A 22515-nucleotide genomic window follows, 5' to 3' on the forward strand; every position below is an offset into this window, starting at 1 on the left:
GACCTACATGGTGGCTCATAACTGTTTGAAACTCCAGTTGCAGGGGATCCATGGACACTGCGTAATATGGTGCAATAGATATACAGGCAGAATGCCCATATGCATAAAGTAATGAAATAAAATTTAAAAGATTTATTAATAATGAAGTCTTTTTGGGAAAATCAGGTTGTCCTTTATAATCATTCATTCCCCCCCAAAAAGCATTCTTGATTCTACATCATTTTAATGATTTCTGAACATCAAAGTACTAGTCTAGCATTTGCAAGGGCTTGGGTTTATTTCCCAGCACCACAAACAAAGAGCTATATTAAAGGAATTTAGAAATTAATCTCCATTCAGATATTTAGAAGAATATAACCTAGACTTTTAAATTAATCTATAAGAGACACTGTTTAAAATTCTTTTTTCCATCAGTATAATTTTGGAGAGATGTCTATTAAGATCTTTTGTCCATTTTTCTGTTGTTGGGATCAAATTTAGGATCGTACACACGGTTGGAAAATGCTCTATCTCTCAGCACATCCCTAAGCCTGTTTGGCTGGTCCATTTAAAATTTGTCATTAGTTATGTGTGTGCATGTGTGGGGATATGTATACATGAGTTCAATTACCCGTGGAGGCCAAAGGGGTTGTAATATCCCCTGTAGTTGGAGTTACAGGTCATTTTGAGCCAACTGAACTGGGTGCTGGGAACCAAATTGGGTCCTCTGCAAGAACAGTGTGTGTTCTTACTATCTGAACCATCTCTCCAGTCTAGTTTGGCCCATATTTAGAAGTTTGTATGTCTATTGTTCCAGCACTGGTCATTGAAAAGATTATCTTGGTTAATTTTTTCACACACTCATAAATTATATGTGAGTCTATTTGTTAGTTTTCTATCCTGTTCCATAAGTCTATTTGTTTTTTCTTTGATGTGTACCATCTTATCTTATCTTATTATATAACTTTTGAACTTAGAAAGTGTCAGTTAACAATATCCCTCCTAGTCTTCAGTACTGAGTTGGTTATTTTGGATCTTTTTTAAAAATATGAGCGTTAGAATTTTTATTTTTGCGACAGGGTCTCATTATATAACCCTAGCTGGCCTAGAACCTCTGTGTAAACCAGGCTTGCCTTGAACTCACAGAGTTCTGCTTGCTTCTGCATCCAGATTGCTGGGATTAAAGGCATGTGCCACCATGTGAGGGCCATAGTATTTAAATTTATCCAGAAAATGACTTGTTGAGATTTCTATTGAAATTATATCTAGTATACATATCTAGCTGGAAAGAACTGACATACTGAACCTTCTTGTTGATTTACTGCACATAGTTCTTTTATATTTTTCACCAGAGTTTTACAGTTTTTTAATACAGCTCTTATGCATATTTTTGTTAGATTTCTACCTAAACATTTCATTGATTTGGTGCTAATATAAATGCATCATGGATTTTGTTTTTGTTGTTGTTAGGGGAAGGGGAAAGTTAAGTCAGTGTCTCATTCTGTTGTTCAGGATGATCTGGAACTATTTAGGTCAAGATGGATACAAAGTCATAGCAATCCTTGTGCCTTTGTTTCCTGAGTGCTGGAACTGTAGGCATGAGCTATCATACTTGGATTGGCATCATGTTTTAAGATTTATTTATTATTATGTATACAGTGTTCTGCCTGCATGTACACCTGTAGGCCAGAGGCTATCAGACCACATTACAGTTGGTTGTGAGCCACCATGTGGTTGCTGGGGATTGAACTCAGGACCTTTGGAAGAGCAGGTGGCGCTCTTAACCACTGAGCCATCTCTCCAGCCCAGCATCATGCTTTAAATCTCTAATTCAATATGTTTGTTGCTGGCATATAGGCATGGCATTGGCTGTTTTAATTAACCTTATATCCTCCAACCCTACTATAATTGCTTATTAGTTTCAAGAGCTATAAGATACCATTTTAATTCTACTTACAGTATATTTTCCCTCTATCAGTTGGATCTAAGTCTAGTAATGATAACACCGGTTCACAGTCCAAATCTGTGTTTTGCTCCAACCACATTAAATTTTTCTCTTTTGTCCTCTAAGGTGGTGTGAGGACACCATGACAGTCACAGTGGTTTATGATAACTCTGAGGCAACAGAGCTCTGTGCTGCTCAGCACCTCTACCTCAAGCCTATAGCAAAATTAATGATCAACGTATTGCTTCCAGAATGTATAGAACCTGTGAGGCCCTTCTCTAACTGGGAAGTTCTTGACCAACTGAAAAGTCTGATTTGCCCTGACCAGTTTACCACAGTGCGACTCTCCAAGAGTACAAAAGACTTTATCCGATTTGAGGGTGAAGCTGAAACCCGAAGTTTGGTTCAAATCCTGAAAGCAAAATTACATGGGAAGATCATCAAGCTAAATGGTTTGAAAACTGACTTAAAAGTAGTAGCTACAGATGCCCAGGGAGAGTGGGAACACTTCCCCAAGGAGAAAGAGGCCTCAGTGATTGAGGGAGCTGAAGAGCAAGACCATGATAAGAGTCCAGATGCCATCTATTTTGAAGGCTTGCCCTGTAAATGGTTCGCACCTAAAGGTTCCAGTGGGGAGAAGCCCTGTGAAGAGATCCTTCGAGTAGTCTTTGAGAGTTTTGGGAAGATCAAGAATGTGGATATCCCCATGCTTGACCCCTACAGAGAAGTCATGACAGGTGGGAGCTTTGGGGGTTTTAACTTTGGCTTGCAAACATTTGAAGCCTTTATACAGTACCAGGAGTCAACTGACTTTATAAAGGCCATGGAATCCCTTCGAGGAATGAAGCTGATGCTTAAAGGAGATGATGGCAAAGCTCTGGCATGTAACATTAAGGTAAGAAGGATCAAGACTTCAGTTTTCACTGTTCCAGTAATCCTGAGCCTGAGTTGGAAAGAAGCATCTAAATTAAATGTATTTAGATTCCACTAGGCTCTGCTCCATCAGTGATGCAGAGATGCATGCTATCATTTATACATGTATGTTTAGGAAGAAAAAAATCTTAATGTGAACACCCAAGCTTCTGAAATCAGGTAGGCCACCTTTTGTGATGTTAAAGTGGTGGTTCTTACCATTTGGGTTTCTGCCCAGGCTTTGTGAGGGTGCTAAAGGATTATTCATGCCTCCCACGGAACTATTTCATATGCTTACTGTACTTGGCAAGTGGCTGTGAGAGGGAGTCATGACGTCTGAAAGCCCAAGTTCTCTCCCTCATTCCCTTGAATCAGAATCCTAAAGGCTTTTGTGCTTTGCTTTCAGACTCAGCCTGTATATCTAGGCATGTCACTTCATTCATATCTGGGATTGCTTTGGTCATCTTCCTGTTTTGTTTTCACTCATCAAGATTCATTTCAAGGCCTGGAAATATTTACACTTCTCAAAATGGAACTATTATAATTTTTTATAATATATAAGCACAATATAAAAACTTTGAAAGTGTACGCAATTAGCCAACACCTAAATGATATAATTTTTAAAAATGAAATGCCTACTTAACAGAATATAAGTTGCCAATAAAATATCAAATCACTGGAGCTGGAGACACATCTTCTCAGCAGTTAAGAGCACTGACTGCTCTTGTACAGGACCGAGGACCCAGGTTTGGTTCCCAGCACCCACGTGGTGGCTCCACAAGTGTCTATAATAAAGTTCCAGGGGATCTGAAGCTCTCTTCTGGCCTCCGTGGTTACCAGGCATGCAGGTGGTACACAGACATATATACAAGCAAAATACACATGCAATAAAATACTAAGAGTGCCACATGCTAAATGAGAACATAGTAACAATCATAAAGCCCTTAACCATTCTGGGTTTGGTTTCTAACTTTGTCATACAAAGCCACTAATAGTTGAGCCTTCTTTTAGATATGGGATTTATAACATTAAATACTATATTTTCAGCTAGGAATGGCAGAGTGTGTCTTTTATCTCAGCACTTAGGGTATGGAAGCAGGAGGATCAGGAATTCAAGAACAGTTTGGACTTGATGAGACTCAAGTCTCCAATAGTAGCTGGTGATGTGGATGAGACTGAGCTCGTGGAGCGCTTGCCTGGCATCCAGAAAACCCTAGGGTCCATGGAGAATTTTGGGTGGATTGTTATACTTTTTGGTGTATGAACTTATGATAATGCACTTTGTTGTTTTTTCATTTCTTTTATATTTAAAATAAATAGATACAAAACCAAACATGTAATATATATATATGTATGTGTATATATATATGTGTGTGTATATATACACATAAACTTTGACTATATGTGTATATGTATATGTGTGTGTGTGTGTGTGTGTGTGTGTGTGTGTGTGTGTGTGTATATATAAATCCACCCAAATTTCTCTGTGACTTCATTCCTTTTTTCTGACAGTTTTAATATTCTACAGACTGTATACGTTCTTATTTCTACAGTAATTATAATTTATTCCTGCATCTCAGAAGTGATTTATACTGAGGTATCTTTTAAAATTATATTCTATATACTTCACTCTCTCTCTACCCTCCCATTCTGCCTCTTGACCAGAAAATCTATTGCTGAAATAAGCAAGAATATAGGAAACCATTTGACGGGGCCCAGAGCAATCTGTAATCAAAGTTCCTAAATATTTCAAGCTTTTAACTTTCTGTATATACAAACCAAAGGACCCAATTCACTAAAAGGTATAATTAGTAGGAGGAAAACCACAAGGTATTTAACTAAAACTTTATATCTCAAGATACAAAAAACGTCTATGGTCTAGCATTGAATTATATTGGGCGTATACAGCCTGGATAGCTTAGGGTTGCTCTCAAACATAATCATAAAAAAATAACCTTCTAATTGTTTCATAGTTTGATTGGTTATTAGTATTTTCAGGGGAGAAATAAGTACTTTGTGTTAAGAAACTGGTACATACAAATGGATGGCTGTTTCATTTATGTGTATGTACATGCAAGCAAAATGTCCATACACATAAAATAAAATTAAATATATGTTGCATCATATTATATGAAATTAAAAGCATACATTTATTTAACTTTAATTTTATTTATTTTGTTTTGAGATGGGCTTATCTGAAAATTACTCTGTTGTAGCTCAAGTCTAGCCTTAAGCTTGTGATCTCCTGCCTCAGTCTCCTAAATGCTTGGCTTTCAGGCATGTGCCACCACACCCGGCTTGTGTACTCATTTAAGTCCTGCAGAACCCTAAGAATGCAATACAGGTACACACTTAGTCACGATTCCTATTGTGATGGAATAGAACAGTATAGATGCGGTCTCTTACATGTACAATTGCAGGCCATTTATAATGGGAAAAACTGACAGTTCAAGGACAAGAACAATATTGAAGGAAAAGAATATCTACTGTCTTGAAGGAGAAAGACGTATTATAAAGCACAGAACCAAGATCTGCAGAACAGAAAAGCATCATCTTAAACAAACAAACAAAAAAACCCTGATAGGCAGAGGGAATCTAGGCCACTTGGAATTGAGGACGCACCACCCAGACACAGAGACGGTACAGGGAATTGCCTTCACATGGGAAATCAGTAAAACAAAATTCATAAAAGTCCTCATGCCTGCAATTATATAATAATGTACAAGATAGTGAAAATTATAGATAGCCTTAGTTTTTCTCATTAGGCTTAGAATGAATTATCAAACTTCTCTTAGTACTTTACTTTTCAGACTCTCTCTGTCCATTTGCATATGCTATACAACTACATGCATGCTGGTATTTTACCATGAGAATTTTGGTTCTTGTCTCAAATCATTGATGTTGTTTTTGTATATATCATCTTATTTCCATTATAATGCACTTAATATAGTTCTAATGATTCTTTTTAACCAGCTTACTGCATTAAAAGCCTCTTAATTTTAAATGAATATTTTAGTGCTATGCTAGCATGCATCAAACTTAGCAACTGAAGCACAGTAGAGTAATTGCATCATATTGTTTAATTCACAGCTATAGAAAAATGTTTGCCTTTTAAAATCCAATCAAGATGAGACTACATAGTTTATGAACGTTGAAATACTAAAAACAGTGGATGAAGAAATAAGGTCACTTTTTATCCATGGTTATTCACAATTTTGTCTTTAGAAACATGGAAGAAATGTTCATCTTTGAGTTGTAAATATTCTGGTAAATCTAGTCATTTAGTTGTTTCTTCAGTCTCACGAGTTACTGAAATAAGTGTTGCTAAAGAATCAAAGGTCTTTTCTGGGCCAAGGTAGGCAACAATGGCCACATTGAGGATTTCCTCATAAAAGTCCTCTTTGAAGGTGTGCATGGTATGTGCTTTTATGAACGTTTTCACATTCTTGCGCCATGGGTTCCATCCTTGTGTTCACCACCATCTTCCGGGCATTCACACTTTCAACACCAGAGGGACCATAATAAGCACCAGTGGACCACATAAACTGGAAATTTGTTCCGGAAAAAATAGCTGTGGTGATACCCAGCTGCTTAGAGCTACAGCTGAAACCTTGCATCACTTGGCCTAGGCAGAAGTACAGCAGCCTTTAGGCATTCAGCAGATTTCCAGTAGGTTTTTTGTAAACCCTCCACTGGGAACAAGGGCTGTGGCCTGATCTATACATCCCATGGAACCAATGAGCTCAGTCTCCTGGACCCAGCTTGGATAATCAAGCAAGAACTCTACATTTCTGGATTAGCTGTACACTAACCCGGCAGCACAGGAATCAGCACATGCTGCCTGAGTAGCTATCTCTAGGAGGCCCATCAATTATCACCCTGAAGGCCTAATCTAGCAATGGAAAAGATACAGCTAAATCATTCTGCTCTGAAAACAGTCTTGGCATGAGTTTGCATTTTCAGTTTCACGAGTGAGAGGGGGGGAGGGAGGGAGAGAGGGGAGCAACTTGTGTTGAAAGGAACCACAACTGTGAATTTATTGATTTCATATTTACTTATTTACTTTTTGCAACACTGGGGTTGCCTTACAGGATTTTGCTAATGCCGAGCAAGTACTCTATCACTGAGCTACATCTCCAATCCTTTTGCGTATATTTCAGTACCTAGTTCTCCTCTTTATTTTTATTTTTTGTTGTGTTGGGGATCATACTGGAGACCTCCTATATACTGATAAGCTAACACAGCATCTGCCTCTTTTTTAGTCTATGAGCATATCTATTTAACCCACTTATCCATTTTATTTCAAGATATGAAATATAGTTTGATAATCTGATATCTCATTGGGTTAGTTTTTGTCTCTTTTCTGCCCACCCCATTCCTTGCTATACTTACTATTTTTATCTCTGCTGACTTAAAAACCCACCAACAGCACATTGATCTGGTTGACTTTTAAGACTTACTAGACTTAATATATTTCTTCCCTGTGCGTAGAGTGCCCCCTGATGCTACCCGTGGTCATATGCAAAGTAAGTTCCTGCACAAAAAAACAAAACAAAACAACCATAAACATGAAAATAGGAGTGGCACAAGTTACAAAGGGAGAAGTATTAAGAGAAGCTAAACAGCCAGGTGTGGTGGCACATGCCTTTAATCCCAGCACTTGGGAGGCAGAGGCAGAGGCAAGTGGATCGCTGTGAGTCCGAGGCCAGCCTGGTCTACATTGCGAGTCCAGGACAGCCAAGGCTACACAGAGAGACCCTATCTCAAAAAACAAAACAAAACAAAACAGAACAAAAAAGGGTAAACAGGTGACTATGTTCACAGTATATTATAAATATGTATAAAAGTATCCAAAATTATATGAAAATATTTGATATGGGTAAGTTTAATTGTATAAAATTAAGATGGTAATTTGATATACTATTTCAAAGGTTTTACCAACATCATAGTATTCATAACTGCCTTTCAGCTCTTGGCTCATCAGGAGCAGAACAGCATGGCCAGCATTCAAATAGGGCGTTTTTAATTTATTTGGTTTTGAATTTGTTTTCTTTCTCTGGTCTGGGATCCAGCCAGTCCATTGTCGAGTCTTTCTAAGACATCTTTAATTTGTTTTGGGGGCAGGTTATGTTTGATACAACCAAACATTTCAGTGAAGGAGCTATACAGAGGAGGAATCAGGAAAGGCTAAAATTACAAGAGCTGGAGGAAGAGAGGAAAAAAGAAAAGAAGAGAGAAGAGGAAGTAGCTGAAAGGTAAGTAGATGGGTTGTTAACAAAGAGGTTTCTCCAGAATTTTGGACTTACTCATTTGGGTGAATAGCTAGATTTGATAGATAATATGGAGGTGGGAGCAGGCTTTGGCACAGATGGAAAACTTTACCAAAGACAGTCTTACAAAGTACAGGTGGCAAAATAGATGAAAGCAAGAAACCACAAAGGCATGCCTGGAAGTGAGAACAAGTAATAAATGATAATTGGATTAACCAGATTAAGACGTTTGGGGGAGTTCATGGCCAGTATGATCTACAAAGCGAGTCCAGACAGCCAAGGCTACAAAGAAACCCTGTCTCGAAAAACCAAAAGAAAAGAAGAAGTGGTAGTCCAGGGGAAAGAGATTTTAAAAGAGAATGAGGAACTCTTGTTTTTTCAGTGCTGGAGTTTGAACCCAGGGCCTTGTACTTGCTAAGCAAGCATCCCACCTTTTGGCTATAGTCAGGAGCTGAAAGCTATGGTGATCACCCTGACCTACTAAATTAGAAATTTTATTCGCCAATATTATCTAGCCTACCGATTTAAAATTAAAATTAAGGACACCATTCCATATGTCCCTCACTGTTTTGGCTGGTCACATCTAGGGAATTTGTCCAGAGCTTGAGCCAATTCAAGGTACTTTCTCAAACTCCAGGCTGAACATCTCATTTAGATAATCCTTTGTCTTTTTAAAGGTATTTTTCTCTATTTATTCACTTTACATCCTGATTACATCCCCCTCTCCAGCCCCCCACCCCTCCTTCATTCACTTCTCTTCTTTTCCTCATGGGTACCAACCCACCCTGGCACATTAAGTTGCTGCAGGACTAGGCATATTGTCTCCTACTGAGGCCAGACAAGGCAGCCACGTTAAGGGAAGAGGATCCAAAGGGGAGGCAGAATCATAGAGTGCTCCTACTCTAATTGCTGGAAAGCCCCTGTGAAGACCAAGCTGCATATCTGCTACATATGTGCAGGAGGCCTAGGACTAGTCCATGATTGGTGGTTCATACTCTATGAGCCCAGGTTAGTTGACTCTGTAGATAATCCTTTGTCCTCTGGCTAAATCCTGATCCAGGTAATAGCCTTTTATTTCTTCCCACATTTTCATGAGGCTCTAACTGAACTTATGGGATTCCTTTAGCTCTGTAGCCTTTCTAGTATTTGTTGTTATTTGTTTTTTTAGAATAGTCATTCTGACAGAGGGGAAATGGAGTCTTAGTCGTGTTTTAAACATTTTAAATATGTAAACGTTTTTATGTGTATATTTTGACTACATGCATGTATATGTACTATGTGTGTACCTGTAGATGCCAAAAAGGATGTCAGATACTCTTGAGCTGGAGTTACAGGCAGTTATGAGCTGCCATGTGAACACTGGAAACTGAACCTGGGTCCTCTGCAACAGCCAGGCAGTACTCTTAACTGCCAAGCCATCTTTTTATCCCACTTTTAGTGTAGTTTTGATTTGCAGGATGATGGCTGTTGGACAATGCTTCATATACTTATTTTCCATTTGCACTCCTTTTGAGAACTGTCTATTAATTCATTTGTCCATTTATTAATTGCATAATTTGATTTTTGATGGTTAGTTTTTAAAGTTCTTTATATATTTATATATTATTAACTCCTTCAGATACATAGCTGGAAAAGCTTTTCTTCTATAGGATCTCTTTTAATTGAGGAAACACACACACACAGACACACAGACACACACAGACACACACACAATCTTAAAAAAGGAAAACACAAAGGACAAAAAGTTAAATTTTAAAATGAGGAGGCTGGAGAGATGGCTCAGAGGTTAAGAGCACTGTGTGCTCTTCCAAAGGTCCTGGGTTCAATTCCCAGCAACCACGTGGTGGTTCACAACCATTTATAATATGATCTGGTGCCCTCTTCTGGAGTGCAGGTGTACATGCAGGCAAAACACTGTATACATAATAATAAATAAAATCTTTAAAAAAAATAGAGTGCTGGCTCCTCTGTTCTGGATTTAAGTCCCAGGACCCATGTGGCAACTCATAACTGTAGTGAGATTTTTTGGAAGTTTAGTTTCTTTTTAAAAAACACAGAAATGTTGTTAAACTATGTTTTCATTTTAATCCCAGGTGTGGGGCTATGTGGCTGCTTCAGACTGTCTATAGCAGCTGACTGTGATTTGCCTCATGCTCTAACAGAGGTGTGGTTTTGCTAGCTGTGGATAGGTTCTGCAGTGTGTGATGTTCATAATTCCAGGAACTTTTCAGGGGATATATAAATGTTAGGACTCTGAGAGGTGGGGTTGATGATTGTCAGTCATCGTGCTCAAAAAAGAAACAACAAGAAGAAATTAGATCCAAGTATCTCTCTCCCTCTCCCTTCCCCTCCCTCCCTCCCTCCCTCCCTCTTCCCTCCCCTTCCCCCTGCCTCTCTCCCTCTCTTACCATCTCTCCATCTCTCCTTTCTCTCCTATCTAGTGATATGGGGTCAACCCAGGGGTGGGGATAAATGGTGGGGAAAAGAAGAACCCACAGAGTAGCAAAGACTAGCTACATATAACTAACTGTAACTCCAGTCCCAGGGAATATGGCATCCTCTTCTGGCCTTCAAAGGCACCAGGCAGACACATGCTGCACAGACATGCAGACAAAACACCCATACACATTAAATAAGTGAGTAACTAATTATAACCTATTAGGTCAGCTTCTTTCTGGGTCCTCTTATATCAGTTTGCTAGGTGGAGGAGAGTGGTTAGTTAAAGTTGAAGTCTCCTGTCTTCATACTGTCCAAATGGGTTGAACCCAGACCTGTCAAAGCGCAGTTCTTCATTGGATCCACATTGACTTCAGGAGCTTCCCTTTTTTTGCATACTCAGAGCCATTTCTGTCAACTTTGCAGCCTGTGTGCTAGGAAGATCCCCACTTGTTTTAGAAACTACTATTTGGTTTTTGTTTGTTTTTTTTTTACCATTATTTATCTATTTAATCACTTTGCAGCCTGATCCCAGCCCTCTCCCTCTTATCCCAGTCCCACCCTCACACTCTCTCTCCCATAAGTACCAACCCACCCTGGCACCTCAAGTCACAGCAGGACTAAGGGCATTATCTCCCACTGGGGCCTGACAAGGCAGCCCAGCTCAGGGAAAGGAACCCAAAGGCAGGCAAGAGAGAGATACCCCCTGCTTCTATTGTTAGGGGAGCCACATGATGACCAAGCTGCACATCTGCTATATATGTGTAGGGGGCCTCGGTCCAACCCATGCAAGCTCTTTGGTTGGTGGTTCCATCTCTGTGAGCCCCCATGGGTTAATTGATTCTGTAGGTCTTCTTACAGTGTCCTTGGCCTCTCTGGCTCCTTCAATCATTTCCCCCCCTCTTCTACAGGATTCCCCATGAGCTGTCTAAAGTTTGGCTGTGAGTCTCTGCATCTGTTTCCATTAGCTTCTAGGTGGAACCTCTCAGAGGACGGTTATGCTAGGCTCCTGTTTGCAAGCATAGTAGAGTGTTGGGTGGGCTCTCGCATGGGATGAGTCTCAAGTTGGGCCAGTCATTGGTTTGCCATTCCCTCAATCTCTGCTCCAACTGAATCCCTCCTATTTGTATACCCTGAGAGGGTAATATCCAAACCAAGGAATGTCTTCTGAGTGTATAGCCGAGCAGGGAAGCAAGCAGACTGCTGAGATCCTTACTGAAGTACGTATGGGTCTCTGTGCTTTCAAATCTTGTACAGCATTAAATGTCCTATAGGAGAAAGGATGCTGTGGAAATTGAGGCAGGCCCACTAGACCTGAGCTTCAGAGTTCTAAGTCCTACCAACTGAAACCATGGGTGAGGAAGGTAGTTACCCACTGACCTGAGCCTTGAGTATCCATGGTTATCTGTAGGTGATGGAGTCTACCCTTTGCCAAAAATGGTGGGGCCCACCCATCACTATATTTTTTTTCCCAATCTGAGCCTCGTGCTGCATGAACTTCTCAGCATGGCATGTATAGTCTCAAATGGTAGGCCTCCACTCAAGATAATGCCTGACTACAGCTTTCCAAAGTATGCAACATGGCAATATACATTTTGTCTTTAATGTAGATCTAGCATGTAGGAGGATTCACTGTCACACATACTCCTCCACCTGGATTTAAGGCTTATGAGAACTGGAGCTGTCTTCTGTGGTTGTGACTACAATGCCTGTTTTACCAGGGCACACTATGTATGAGACCACAGGCTCCCTTCCTCTGCCAGGGATCTGGGTAGACTGGTTTCATGGCCTGTTTGTTTTTCTGGGATTTTCAGCTATTCTAGAATTATTTTTCTGATTTCAGACCATAGCCCATTTTTTTCTGCCTTCAGAATAGAATCTTTTGTTCATCTTATTGCCTGTTCTCCTTCATGACATCACATAAAAGTATCAAAGCTGAGCCAGGCAGTAATGGCACATGTCTGTAATCCCAGCACTCGGGAGGCAGAGGCAGCGGGATCTCTGTGAGTTTGAGGCCAGCCTGGTCTACAAAGTGAGTCCAGGACAGCCAAGGCTACACAGAGAAACCCTGTCTCAGAAAAACAAACAAACAAATTTTTAAAAAAGTGCCAAAGCTGTCTTTCCTTCCCTTCTTTTTGTTCTTCTTTCTGTGTCCATAAGGTATCCTTTACACATATGTATTTACCCACAAAATTGTTTGTTTTCCCTTGCCTGGAGGTTTTTGGATTTTAGGGGGCATGTGTTTTCTTTCTTTTATATGCATGTCCTGTGTGTGTGTGTGTATGCTTGTCTGTGTGTGCGCGCACGTGCCTGTGCGTGCCTGTGTGTGTGTGTAGACCAGAGGGCCTCAGGTGTCATTCCTCTGATGCTGTCCACCTGTTTTTTATTTTGTTTTGTTTGAGAAAGGATCTTTTACTTGCATGTAACTTGCCAAATACTCCAGGCTATCTGGTCAGTGTGTCTCAGGGATCTACCTGTCGCCACCTCTTCAACCCTGGGATTAAAGATATACATACTATGCCAACTCAATTCCTTGTATGCACAAGACAGTCACATGACTGATTGAGCTATCTCTCCAACCCCTGGTGTGGTGGTGGTTGTTGTTATTTATTATTATTTCCCAAGAGTTGTCAATTCTAGGTCCTGAGGTTATCAGTCATAGGTTTATGGAAGCCTAAATGATTATTAGTTTTCCAGGGAGGGAGGATGAATGTGAGACTAAATGGCTAATAATTATTGCTTGAATCTTAACGATTGTCCAGAAAAAGAAAAGACGAAGTGAGGAAAGCCCAAGAAAAGAAAAAAAAGGCGAAAGAGAGGAGGCGAGCTCTGAAGGAAAGAGACAGACACAGGCAAAGAAAGGAGAAGGTGAAAGCTAAGGCTGAGGCTCAGCAGGAGCTGGACTCTTCGGAAGAGTGGGAGGAGCGGAAGTACTTGCTGGCTCAGAGGAGGGTTGAGGCCCTTCGTTTGCTCCGGGTACTCCTGAAGAAGATTGCGGTAAAGCTTTTCCCCAAGTATTCCCTTCAGTTTGCATAGGTACTAGCCTTTCTGAGGCTCAGCCTTTGGCTTTAAGGACTGTCCCACCAACCATGCATGGCAGACTTGTGGCATTCATAGGGGTTCTCTTTAATTGATTGCTCTCTCATAACCCCAACCATGGATTTCCAAAACCAGTCTGTAAAGCAGTCCTGTCTCAATTCTGCCCTCATTTCATCTTTCTAAACTTCAGAACACTTGAGCTATTACTTCTTTTCTGAGTTCCTAATGGATATGACAGAAAAGTGCCAGGGAGGAATCAAAGGGTGGCTGTGGGGCAGGTGTTAGCTCTGTAACCTTCTACTAACTGTATTCATCCATCTGTCTATAACAGGTTTGGATAAAAAAGGAGAAGAACCTTGAGCCTTGTCAAGCTCATATTAACCTTCTCTTGAACTATCTGGTAAGGACTTTATTAACTTCACAGATTTTCATTTCTCCAAGATATTTCTCTCCCTTTATGGGCTCCTACATATAGGCAGAATCACAGATACTTTGGAATAATAGAGATGTTTCTAAAATATTCATTTAAAAGTCCATATGCAATGTTTTTAAATAGGAAGAATGATTGCTGCTGCTGTTCTATCAAGTGAACTTCATGTCTATTTGCCATGTTGATCTCTTGCACATTACTATAGATAGCTAAACATGGTGAAAGCAGAATCAGGAAAAATAATTTCACACTTGGATTATTGATAGCAAGCCCAACTAGATTGGTTTTTGTTTGTTTGTTTTGTTTTGTTTTGTTTTTTGAGACAGGGTTTCTCTGTGTAGCCTTGGCTGTCCTGGACTTGCTTTGTAGACCAGGTTGGCCTCGAACTCACAGTGGCCTACCTCCCTCTGCCTCCCAAGTGCTGGGATTACAGGCGTGTGCCATCATGCCCAGCACTAGATTGGTTTTTAATTTACCTAAATGATGTCCAAGTGTAGTTCTTTTTGCAGAATCTACCTCTTTAAATGGATATGGAGCATAATTCAGAAACCCATTAATGCTCCACCGATTACAAGTTACTGAGGAGGTACTATGCCCTGGTGTGTGACAGACATCAGTGCTGTGCCCTGGTATATGACAGACATCAGTAGGAATACACAGCAAACCTTCCTGGGGATGGGTGTGGAGGCATCCTCTTTCCCTTACTCTGTAGCTGGACAGAACAGGTTGCTGCAAACTTGACCACAGGCAAATCTATGTGAACAGTTCTGATTTCTACTTGGTGTTTCGCTTTTCTTTTCTGACTTTGTAAGTGCATCTCTGTTCCTCCTGTGTTCCATTTTAACAAAGCAGGTCAGACAGCTCAAATCTGAAACATCCTCAACTTGCAATCCATAGAAAAAGATTGGAATATGAAATAGAGGGATTGGAATATGAAATAGAAATAAAACAGTTTATTTTTATTAAGCCAGTTGATCTTGTTGGATATATTTCACCCACATGTCTTTTCTGGTTCTAGAGTTTCCTGTGTGGGCTATAGACCATTCCTTATTCCTCTTTGTTTCTCTAGAACCGCTTGTAAGCCTTAAAATAATAGGCTTGTCAGTTTTTTAACAAATAAAAAGATCAAGGCATTTTAAATGCCATGGCATACAAATGGTGACAAGTTTAATAAAAACAGCTCATAGTAGATCAGAATATTTAATTTAGTACTATTTCCTAAGGACAGTATTGTTCCTAATTTGGACCTATCTTGTTTATTTATCTATTTGTTTGTTTAATTTTTGTATATGGGGGGGGGGCTCGTACCATAGTGTGAGTATATTGTGGCGGTCAGAGGACAACTTGCTGAGGTCAAGTCTCTCCTCTTATATATGTGTCACTGGGTTGGAACTCAGATTATCAGGCTTAGATGCAGGCACCTTTATCTGCTGAGCCATCTTACAGGCCCCATTTGGGCTTTCATGAGAGATCATGACATCTTTTTTCTTTAAAGGGATCTACACAGTGTAACCCACAGGAGCTTGATCTTATGAAGCTTGAAGCTCATAACATCCCAGGAACCACAATGACATCTCCAGAGGAAGAGGAATCAAGCACTCAGCATCTTCTAGATCGAGAAGAAATGCCAAACAATCAGATTTCCAAGTCTGACAGTAAACAAAAACAAAAAGCTAAGAAGAAAAGAAGTAAGGCCCAGTTACAGAAATCTTCACACAGCCCTGGGGTGAAACAAATAAGATACTCTACTGGAAAAAAGGAAACCGGAAAAGTGTTATCTGATGGATGTGATTACAGTTTGGTCTCTGAACAAAATCCTTTGGAGAGTACAATGATTCTGGATCAATCTCTTAAAAAAGAAGACCACAAGAGTTCTAGTGAATCACAGTCTTCTAGACAAGCTGTGATAAACCATGGCAGGAAACAGAAGATCTATGAAACAGATGAATTTATTAACTATTTGTTAAACTATTATCAGACTCCAGAGTATGCCAGGTTCTTTCTTGAAACAAATCACCTAACAAGCGCATGTCAGTGGCAGAGAACTGTCTATGCTAAGGGGAATGGGTTTCAGATCAACTTAAGAAGACATAGGTGCCACTCAAATAGTCCGAGTGAAGTGGAGAGCCTGGAAGTGGAAGAGAAAGACCAGTTGAACGTGTATATGACAGATCCTGAGAGTACATCACATAAGGCAGGCGAGGTCGGTTATACCAAAGAACTCACTAAGAAACTAAGAAACCATGCTAAGTACCTAGCAAGTGAAAGTGACAGTCACCTGTCCTCAAGTGATGAAGAGAGCTATCCTGTGGAAAAGATTCACAGCCATGAAGTTGAAGATTCTCAACACACAAGAAAAAGTCCAGTTTCATCGTTAAGGTCAGTAGATGTAGGTTTGTCATTGGCAGACTTCTTGGAGGAAATTAGTAGTGATTCTGAATGCTTCAGTGAAACCCTTAGCATAAACGAAGAGGAGAGAGAAAGCTCTGAGGCTCTCTCTACTAGCTCCCCAGACAAAAGACTGCTTGGTACTGACAAAATTATTACTTGCAAACAGAAAACTAGATCAAGTCAGCAGACCTTGTATTCTGAGGGGAAACATGACCATGAGGAGAGATCCTCTAAACACAAAGTTAGGGCACAAAGTAAAAGGTCCAAGTATGGACTGAGCTATTCTTCGCTTGAGGATGACTGTGATTCCACTAGAGTTGACAACATGAGCAACACAAGGGAAAACGTAGGCCCCAGATACATGATTGACGAAGGCTACTACCATGACTCCACCTCCAGTGATGAGTTAGAGAGTACCCTGAGAAAGAGGAGGAGAGTTACCAGCAATACATTTGGCCAGAATGTGAAATACAGGCCCCTTCATATGCCATTAATGCCGCCAAAACAGGCTGAAGCTTTCTATTTGGGCTATTTCTCCAGAAAAAGGCAGAATCCTTGGGAACCAGAATATAACCAGGATCTAAGAAGATTCAAAAGATATGAAAGGTCTGAAGATTCCATGCTCAATTCTGATAATTATTATGTCAGTCATGATGACAACCAGGAGCATATTGAGTATGGAAGCTACTTAGGAGGCAGCTACTCCAACTCCTTGTATTTCAAAATGTTCTGATGGCCACTTTGATCAGAAACACCCTTATTTACAAGAAACAGTTGATGAAAAGAAAAACTTCAAACCAAATATAGCTATGTTGCTAACAACCGCTGAGCAAGGACTAGAAAAGAGGGTCAAGTGCAAAAGCTTGTTCCTTTTGCCAAAGTTTAAAGTGTGGATCAAAATGACTGCAGGTATGTCAGCAAGCTTTGGAAATAGAAAACTGGTACATTCTGAAGCTTGCTGAAACAATGGAATTGCAAAACTTCACAATCCAAGGACAGATTTTATTTTAAGCTTTAATTTGGTGCCAGTAAAGGAGCAGATTAGCAGTAAGAAAGCTGACAGCCTTCTATGGCTCCGTTGCTGTCATAACACCATCATCATCTTCAAAGAGGACAAATAGTGGAACACGTCGTTAAAGTGTTTGTAGATTTGGTCAGAAGCACTATGTATAGTAACAAACTTTGCTAAATTTTACTTCATCATAATTCTAGATAAAGAAGAGATCCAGAGGTTAGAATGGATAATAGATTTCATGACTTTAGAATTTCATGAAGACCAACCAGAAGGAAATGACTATATTCTTAATATTCAGAGTCATTCATTCACACACAGTTCTAGAAGAAGAATATAAAAGGGGCTGGTTGTCCTTTGATGGTTAAGTAGACGGGACTGTTAGAATTTTTCTTGTTTTGTGAACCCCATATCTTTCCATCAAAGCACCTGGATTGAACTTACAAACCAGAGGGATTTGCAAAAGGAAATATCAAAAAAAAAAAATCCTGATGCATCAATAATGGCACTTGGGAAGAAAAGTTGTGACAGTATTCTTTTTCAGGCTATGTAATCCTTTCACTCAGGGTTGGGTGACATCAATTTGTAAAAAGTTACTGAAATCTCCCGAACTGACTTTTATAAAATAGTAACAAGTGCCTCCTCGGTCCTTAGTAATACCATGGAGTTAGGAAGAGTTCGAAGAAAAGTCCACAGTTTTGTAGCTGTGGAAAAATTGTATGTGTGCAGAATTTGTAAACGATGTTAAATAAGTGGTTTCTCTTTTGCCGACTCGTTCTGGACCTGTTAAATATGTTTTGAGATGTTTGTAGATTCCCGAAGACTTACCCCCCTTAGTGCTGTGCGTGTTCTGTAGAAAGCTTGGCCGACTCTGCCTTACACTGGATTCAGGACCTCAGGGCAGTTAGTTGACCTTCATTTTCCCAACATGGGCTGGCAGTTGGGGATTAGTGAAATCAGAGACCATCTGCAACAGGAAGAGTTGTTTAGAATCCCCAGAACCGGTGAAGAGCAGCATTTTCATGACAATTTCATTTTCGTCTCTATTTGACATTCTGCAGGAAAGCATGTGCTAGTGGAGGCAGGTAGGAGGCCAATCCATGGGCTTCCTTCCTATTATGCCCCCTGTTATGTGTCCATAAACTGCCTCTTGAGCAACCTGGCAGCAGCAGTGCTTACAACATCTTATGATTTACCTGAAGCAAAAGCCACAGGTTGTTTTCATATCCGGAGAGAGATACGTGCAATCGCTTAAAAGTTCAGAAAGGAATGTAACACCTCCACTTGTATTACTAAGATAGAAACAAATACATAGTATGCTGCTTCTCATGTTCAACCCCACTTTCAAGGCAGAGGCTGGTTTCATCGTTAAGACTAGGTTTGACCTGTTGAATCCGAGAGACTGTTCATGTGGTGAGAGTGCCTTTTTGTTTTGTTTTTGAGGACTCAAAAGTGACTATTCATGTTCAACGTACTGTTGCCCAAAGTAGCCTTCGAATTTACTAACAGCTCATATTTTGTCAGAGTTTTCTGGCAAAGTATTGTTTTCCTCCAATAAAAATCTGCCTCCTTTCCCTCCCCTACATTTTATTCCACAGAAACAATAAATACGGATTTGTAGTAGAAAGCAGCTGATTGTTCTGAAGTAAACAACAACAACAAACCCACTCAGTTTCTTCCCTCATTTGATAATTTTTCTTGAGAGACTGTAGGCATTTTTGCTCAGTGAAAAAAATAAAATTAAATTACAGATTTCAGCTGCATGTGCAAAGTTTTATTTTTAATTTCTTTTCCTGTAATAGACGTGGTGCTAAGTCATTTTGATGCAGCACTTTTGTCCTATTTGATTTGTTTGCTAAATGCTCTCCTGGGGCCTATAAGTCAAAATACTACTTTTGGTGAACCCTGGACTTTTGTACCTGTCTGTGGTAATGCGTTGTAGATTTGTGTCAACCACTTTTTGGTTGACACAGGAGAAAGGTAATAGCTTACTCTGTGTTTGTCACTCAGCAGCTTAGTAAAGAATGTAATGCAGCAAACTGTTATGGCCACTTTTGTTCTTGATACTGTTATTTAAGTTGTGGAAAGTATTTTTTTATATTCTTTTTGTCTTATTAAACAAGGGCCTGAACTTGTTTTATTTAAATAGAGGTTTTTTGGTATATTTTCCTTGGATGTGCTGCTAATCCTGTAAAGGAAAAGTCTGTTAATGTGCGTTGTTCATTTGTTTGAATTTCTCAGGTAGAAAGCCATGTAACTTAGGCATTTTGAAAACACAACCAAATCAATGGTTTTTGTTGTAAAGCTGTTTAATGTGTTAATTTTAAAATAAATGTTTATTGATTCCACTTTGGGGGGAAGTTTCTATCTATAGTATGATAATGTTGCACTACTGTTGCTCTTTTTGCTTATTTGCATTGTTAGAGAAGTGATGCATATTTAATTTTCATATATTTAAAAATAAAATTATTAATAGTTACAATAGTGACTGATCATTGTACTGGGTAGATCAATGTACACCCATAACAATTCCAACTCATTTCAATATTTTAATTCTACTTCTCCTTTAAGAGAGGAACTGACTCAGAGTTAAAAGAACTGAAAGCAGCAGGGTGGTGGTAGCGCAGGCCTTTAATCCCAACACTTGGGAGGCAGAGGCAGGTGGATCGCTGTGAGTTCGAGGCCAGCCTGGTCTACAAAAGTGAGTCCAGAACAATCAAGGCTACACAGAGAAAAAACCCTGTCTTGAAAGAACAAAAACATGACACTAGTCCAAGGGATATGTCCCATGAAAAATTTTACTTACCAGGAAAGTGGATCAGAGGGGAGGACATCCTATTGAGACTTTAGGTGAGAGTAGCATGGAAGAATGGGGAAATAGAAGGATCCAGAGGGTCCTGGAAACCTACAAGAAGAACTTTGACAGGCGGATCTGGGTCCTGGGGTCCTCCTCAAACTAAGGTACCAGCCAAGGAAAATATAGGCAGGAAACTTCAAAACCCTACCCAGACCTAGTCGACGAACATGATATTCTCCACCGTTGAGTGGAGAGTGAGATCTGACTCTCACATGAACTCTGGTGCCCCTTTTCTCACCACGTCCCCTGGATGGGGAGGCCTGGCGGCACTCAGAGGAAGGATAGCAAGTTACCAAGAAGAGACTCAGTACCCTAAGAGCATATATAGGGGGAGGAGGTCTCCCTCAGTCACAGACATAGGAGAGGGGAGAAGGGGGGAAGTGGGAGGGAGGGAGGAATAGGAGGATACAAGGGAAGGGCTAACAATTGAGATGTAATATGAATAAATTAATAAAAAAAGAAAAAAAAAAGAACCAAAAGCTAGTTTGTTTTTCATTTAGGATAAACTAAAATCACTTATAGACACACAAGCACCCTTCTTTTGATACTCTTAAGTATTATTTTTTGGAATTTCATGCAGGTATATAATGAAGTATGGTCTTATATGCCCCCTACTTATCTTTTCCATCTCTCCTTGTTGTTATTTATTTATTTATTTATTTACTTATTTACTTACTTATTTATGAGACAGTCTCTCTGTGTAGTCCTGGCTGTCCTGGGCTCTGTAGATCAGGCTGGCCTCGAGCTCACAGAGATCTGCCTACCAAGTACTGGGATTAAAGGTGTGTGCCAACACTGCTCAGCTAATTATTTATTTTTATTTTATGTACATTGGTGTCTTGCCTGCATGTGTGAATGAGTCAAATCTGGAATAGAAATTATTTGTGAGCTGCCATGTGGGTGCTGGGAATTGAACCATGGTCCTGTGGAAGAGTAGCCAGTGCTCTTAACCTCTGAGCTATCTCTCCAGCCCCTCCCTTTGTATTCCTAACACACACCCCTCCAACTTAATGTCTTTTTTCTGATAACCCACTAAGTCTAGTTAGTGCTGCCCATCTATATGTACATGTGTGTGGTCATCCAATGGAGCATGGGAAATCTATCAATGACCATACCCTCAAAGAATAATTCACCCTCCCCAAGCAACTATCTCTGCCAATAGCTCCTCAGCGTAGGCGGGGGCCTGGAGATCATCTATACCATTTATACTAGGGTTTTGGCTGGCTTGAACTTGGACAGATGACTACAGCTGCTGTGAACGCATGTGATAGCCAAGTCATGTCCAGAAGACAGCATGTCACAGCCTTCTTGCCTATCCTCTGGCTTTTATGTTTTCTGCCTCCCCTTATGTGACAACCCCTGAACCTTAGTGGTAGTGGAGGGTGGGGGTTATTATAGATGTCCTGTTTAGGGCTAAACATTCAGTCCATCTTTTTGAAGAGATCTTCTTGCCTCTGCATCTCAAGGGCTGGGATTACAGATGTATGCCACCATGTTTGGCACAGTATGTTATTAAGTGCTATTAAGTGATAGCAAAATTGACTCTGGAACTTCATTTCATCTCCTCTCAGTTGTGTATGAGGCTTAAAGTTTATAGATGTCCAACACACATGTGTGGAATGGGGAGTCTAATCCAAGGAGTTTAGGACCATAATTTGTCTTTGATCATTTAAGAGTTAACTGTATTTGTACATAAAATAAGTAGCAAACTGTTTCAGAGTATTATGTAATGAAGACAGATTGTGCCTTTAACTCTGGGCACTTTTTAGGACCCACAAGCTCTTTCTGAAACAACTAAGGAATGTATGGATGCTTGTTCGGAGTCAAAGAACAAACACCCCAGGCCTGGAGGGATGGCTCAAAGGATAAGAACACTGGCTGGCTGCTCTTCCAAAGGTCCTGAGTTCAATTCCCAGCAACCACATGGTGGCTCACAACTATATATAAAGTGATCTGGTCCCCTTTTCAGGCCTGCAGACACAGGAGGGCAGAATACTGTATAAATAATAAATCTTTTTGAAAAACATAAAAAGCCAAACACCCCATGTCCCCTGGTAGGTTCACCACACTCTAGTGGATGGCCTCTTGCCAATGAGTGTATGGACAGCATTCTTGGTTATGAAGAAAGAGGACATATTGTTGGGAAGGGATAGGAATGCATCTGAGAGGAGTTAGGGGTAATGATGTGTGTATGTGGTTGATTAAAACACATTGCATGTATTAGTTTCTCAAATAGGGAAATAA

General features: G+C 40.1%; 1 protein-coding gene across 3 annotated transcripts in view; it reads left to right on the forward strand.

Moving 5' to 3' along the window:
- The window catches only part of LOC311601073 (A-kinase anchor protein 17B-like), a 65970-nt gene extending 46208 nt beyond the window's left edge, over nt 1-19762 (forward strand). For 2 of the 3 annotated variants that reach the window (XM_084788412.1, XM_084788411.1), the window contains exons 4-8: nt 2051-2819; nt 7961-8091; nt 13305-13539; nt 13913-13981; nt 15507-19762. In XM_084788412.1, the coding sequence (XP_084644538.1) occupies nt 2067-2819; nt 7961-8091; nt 13305-13539; nt 13913-13981; nt 15507-17135 (2817 nt within the window). In that variant the 5' untranslated portion in view covers nt 2051-2066 and the 3' untranslated portion in view covers nt 17136-19762. The remainder of the gene's footprint in view (nt 1-2050; nt 2820-7960; nt 8092-13304; nt 13540-13912; nt 13982-15506) is intronic. The other variant, XM_084788413.1, reaches the window with a different exon arrangement.
- Nucleotides 19763-22515: the final 2753 nt, after the last annotated feature.

Source organism: Acomys minous (genome assembly GCF_964271855.1).
Source record: "Acomys minous genome assembly, chromosome: 7".
In the NCBI taxonomy this organism is placed as follows: domain Eukaryota; kingdom Metazoa; phylum Chordata; class Mammalia; order Rodentia; family Muridae; genus Acomys; species Acomys minous.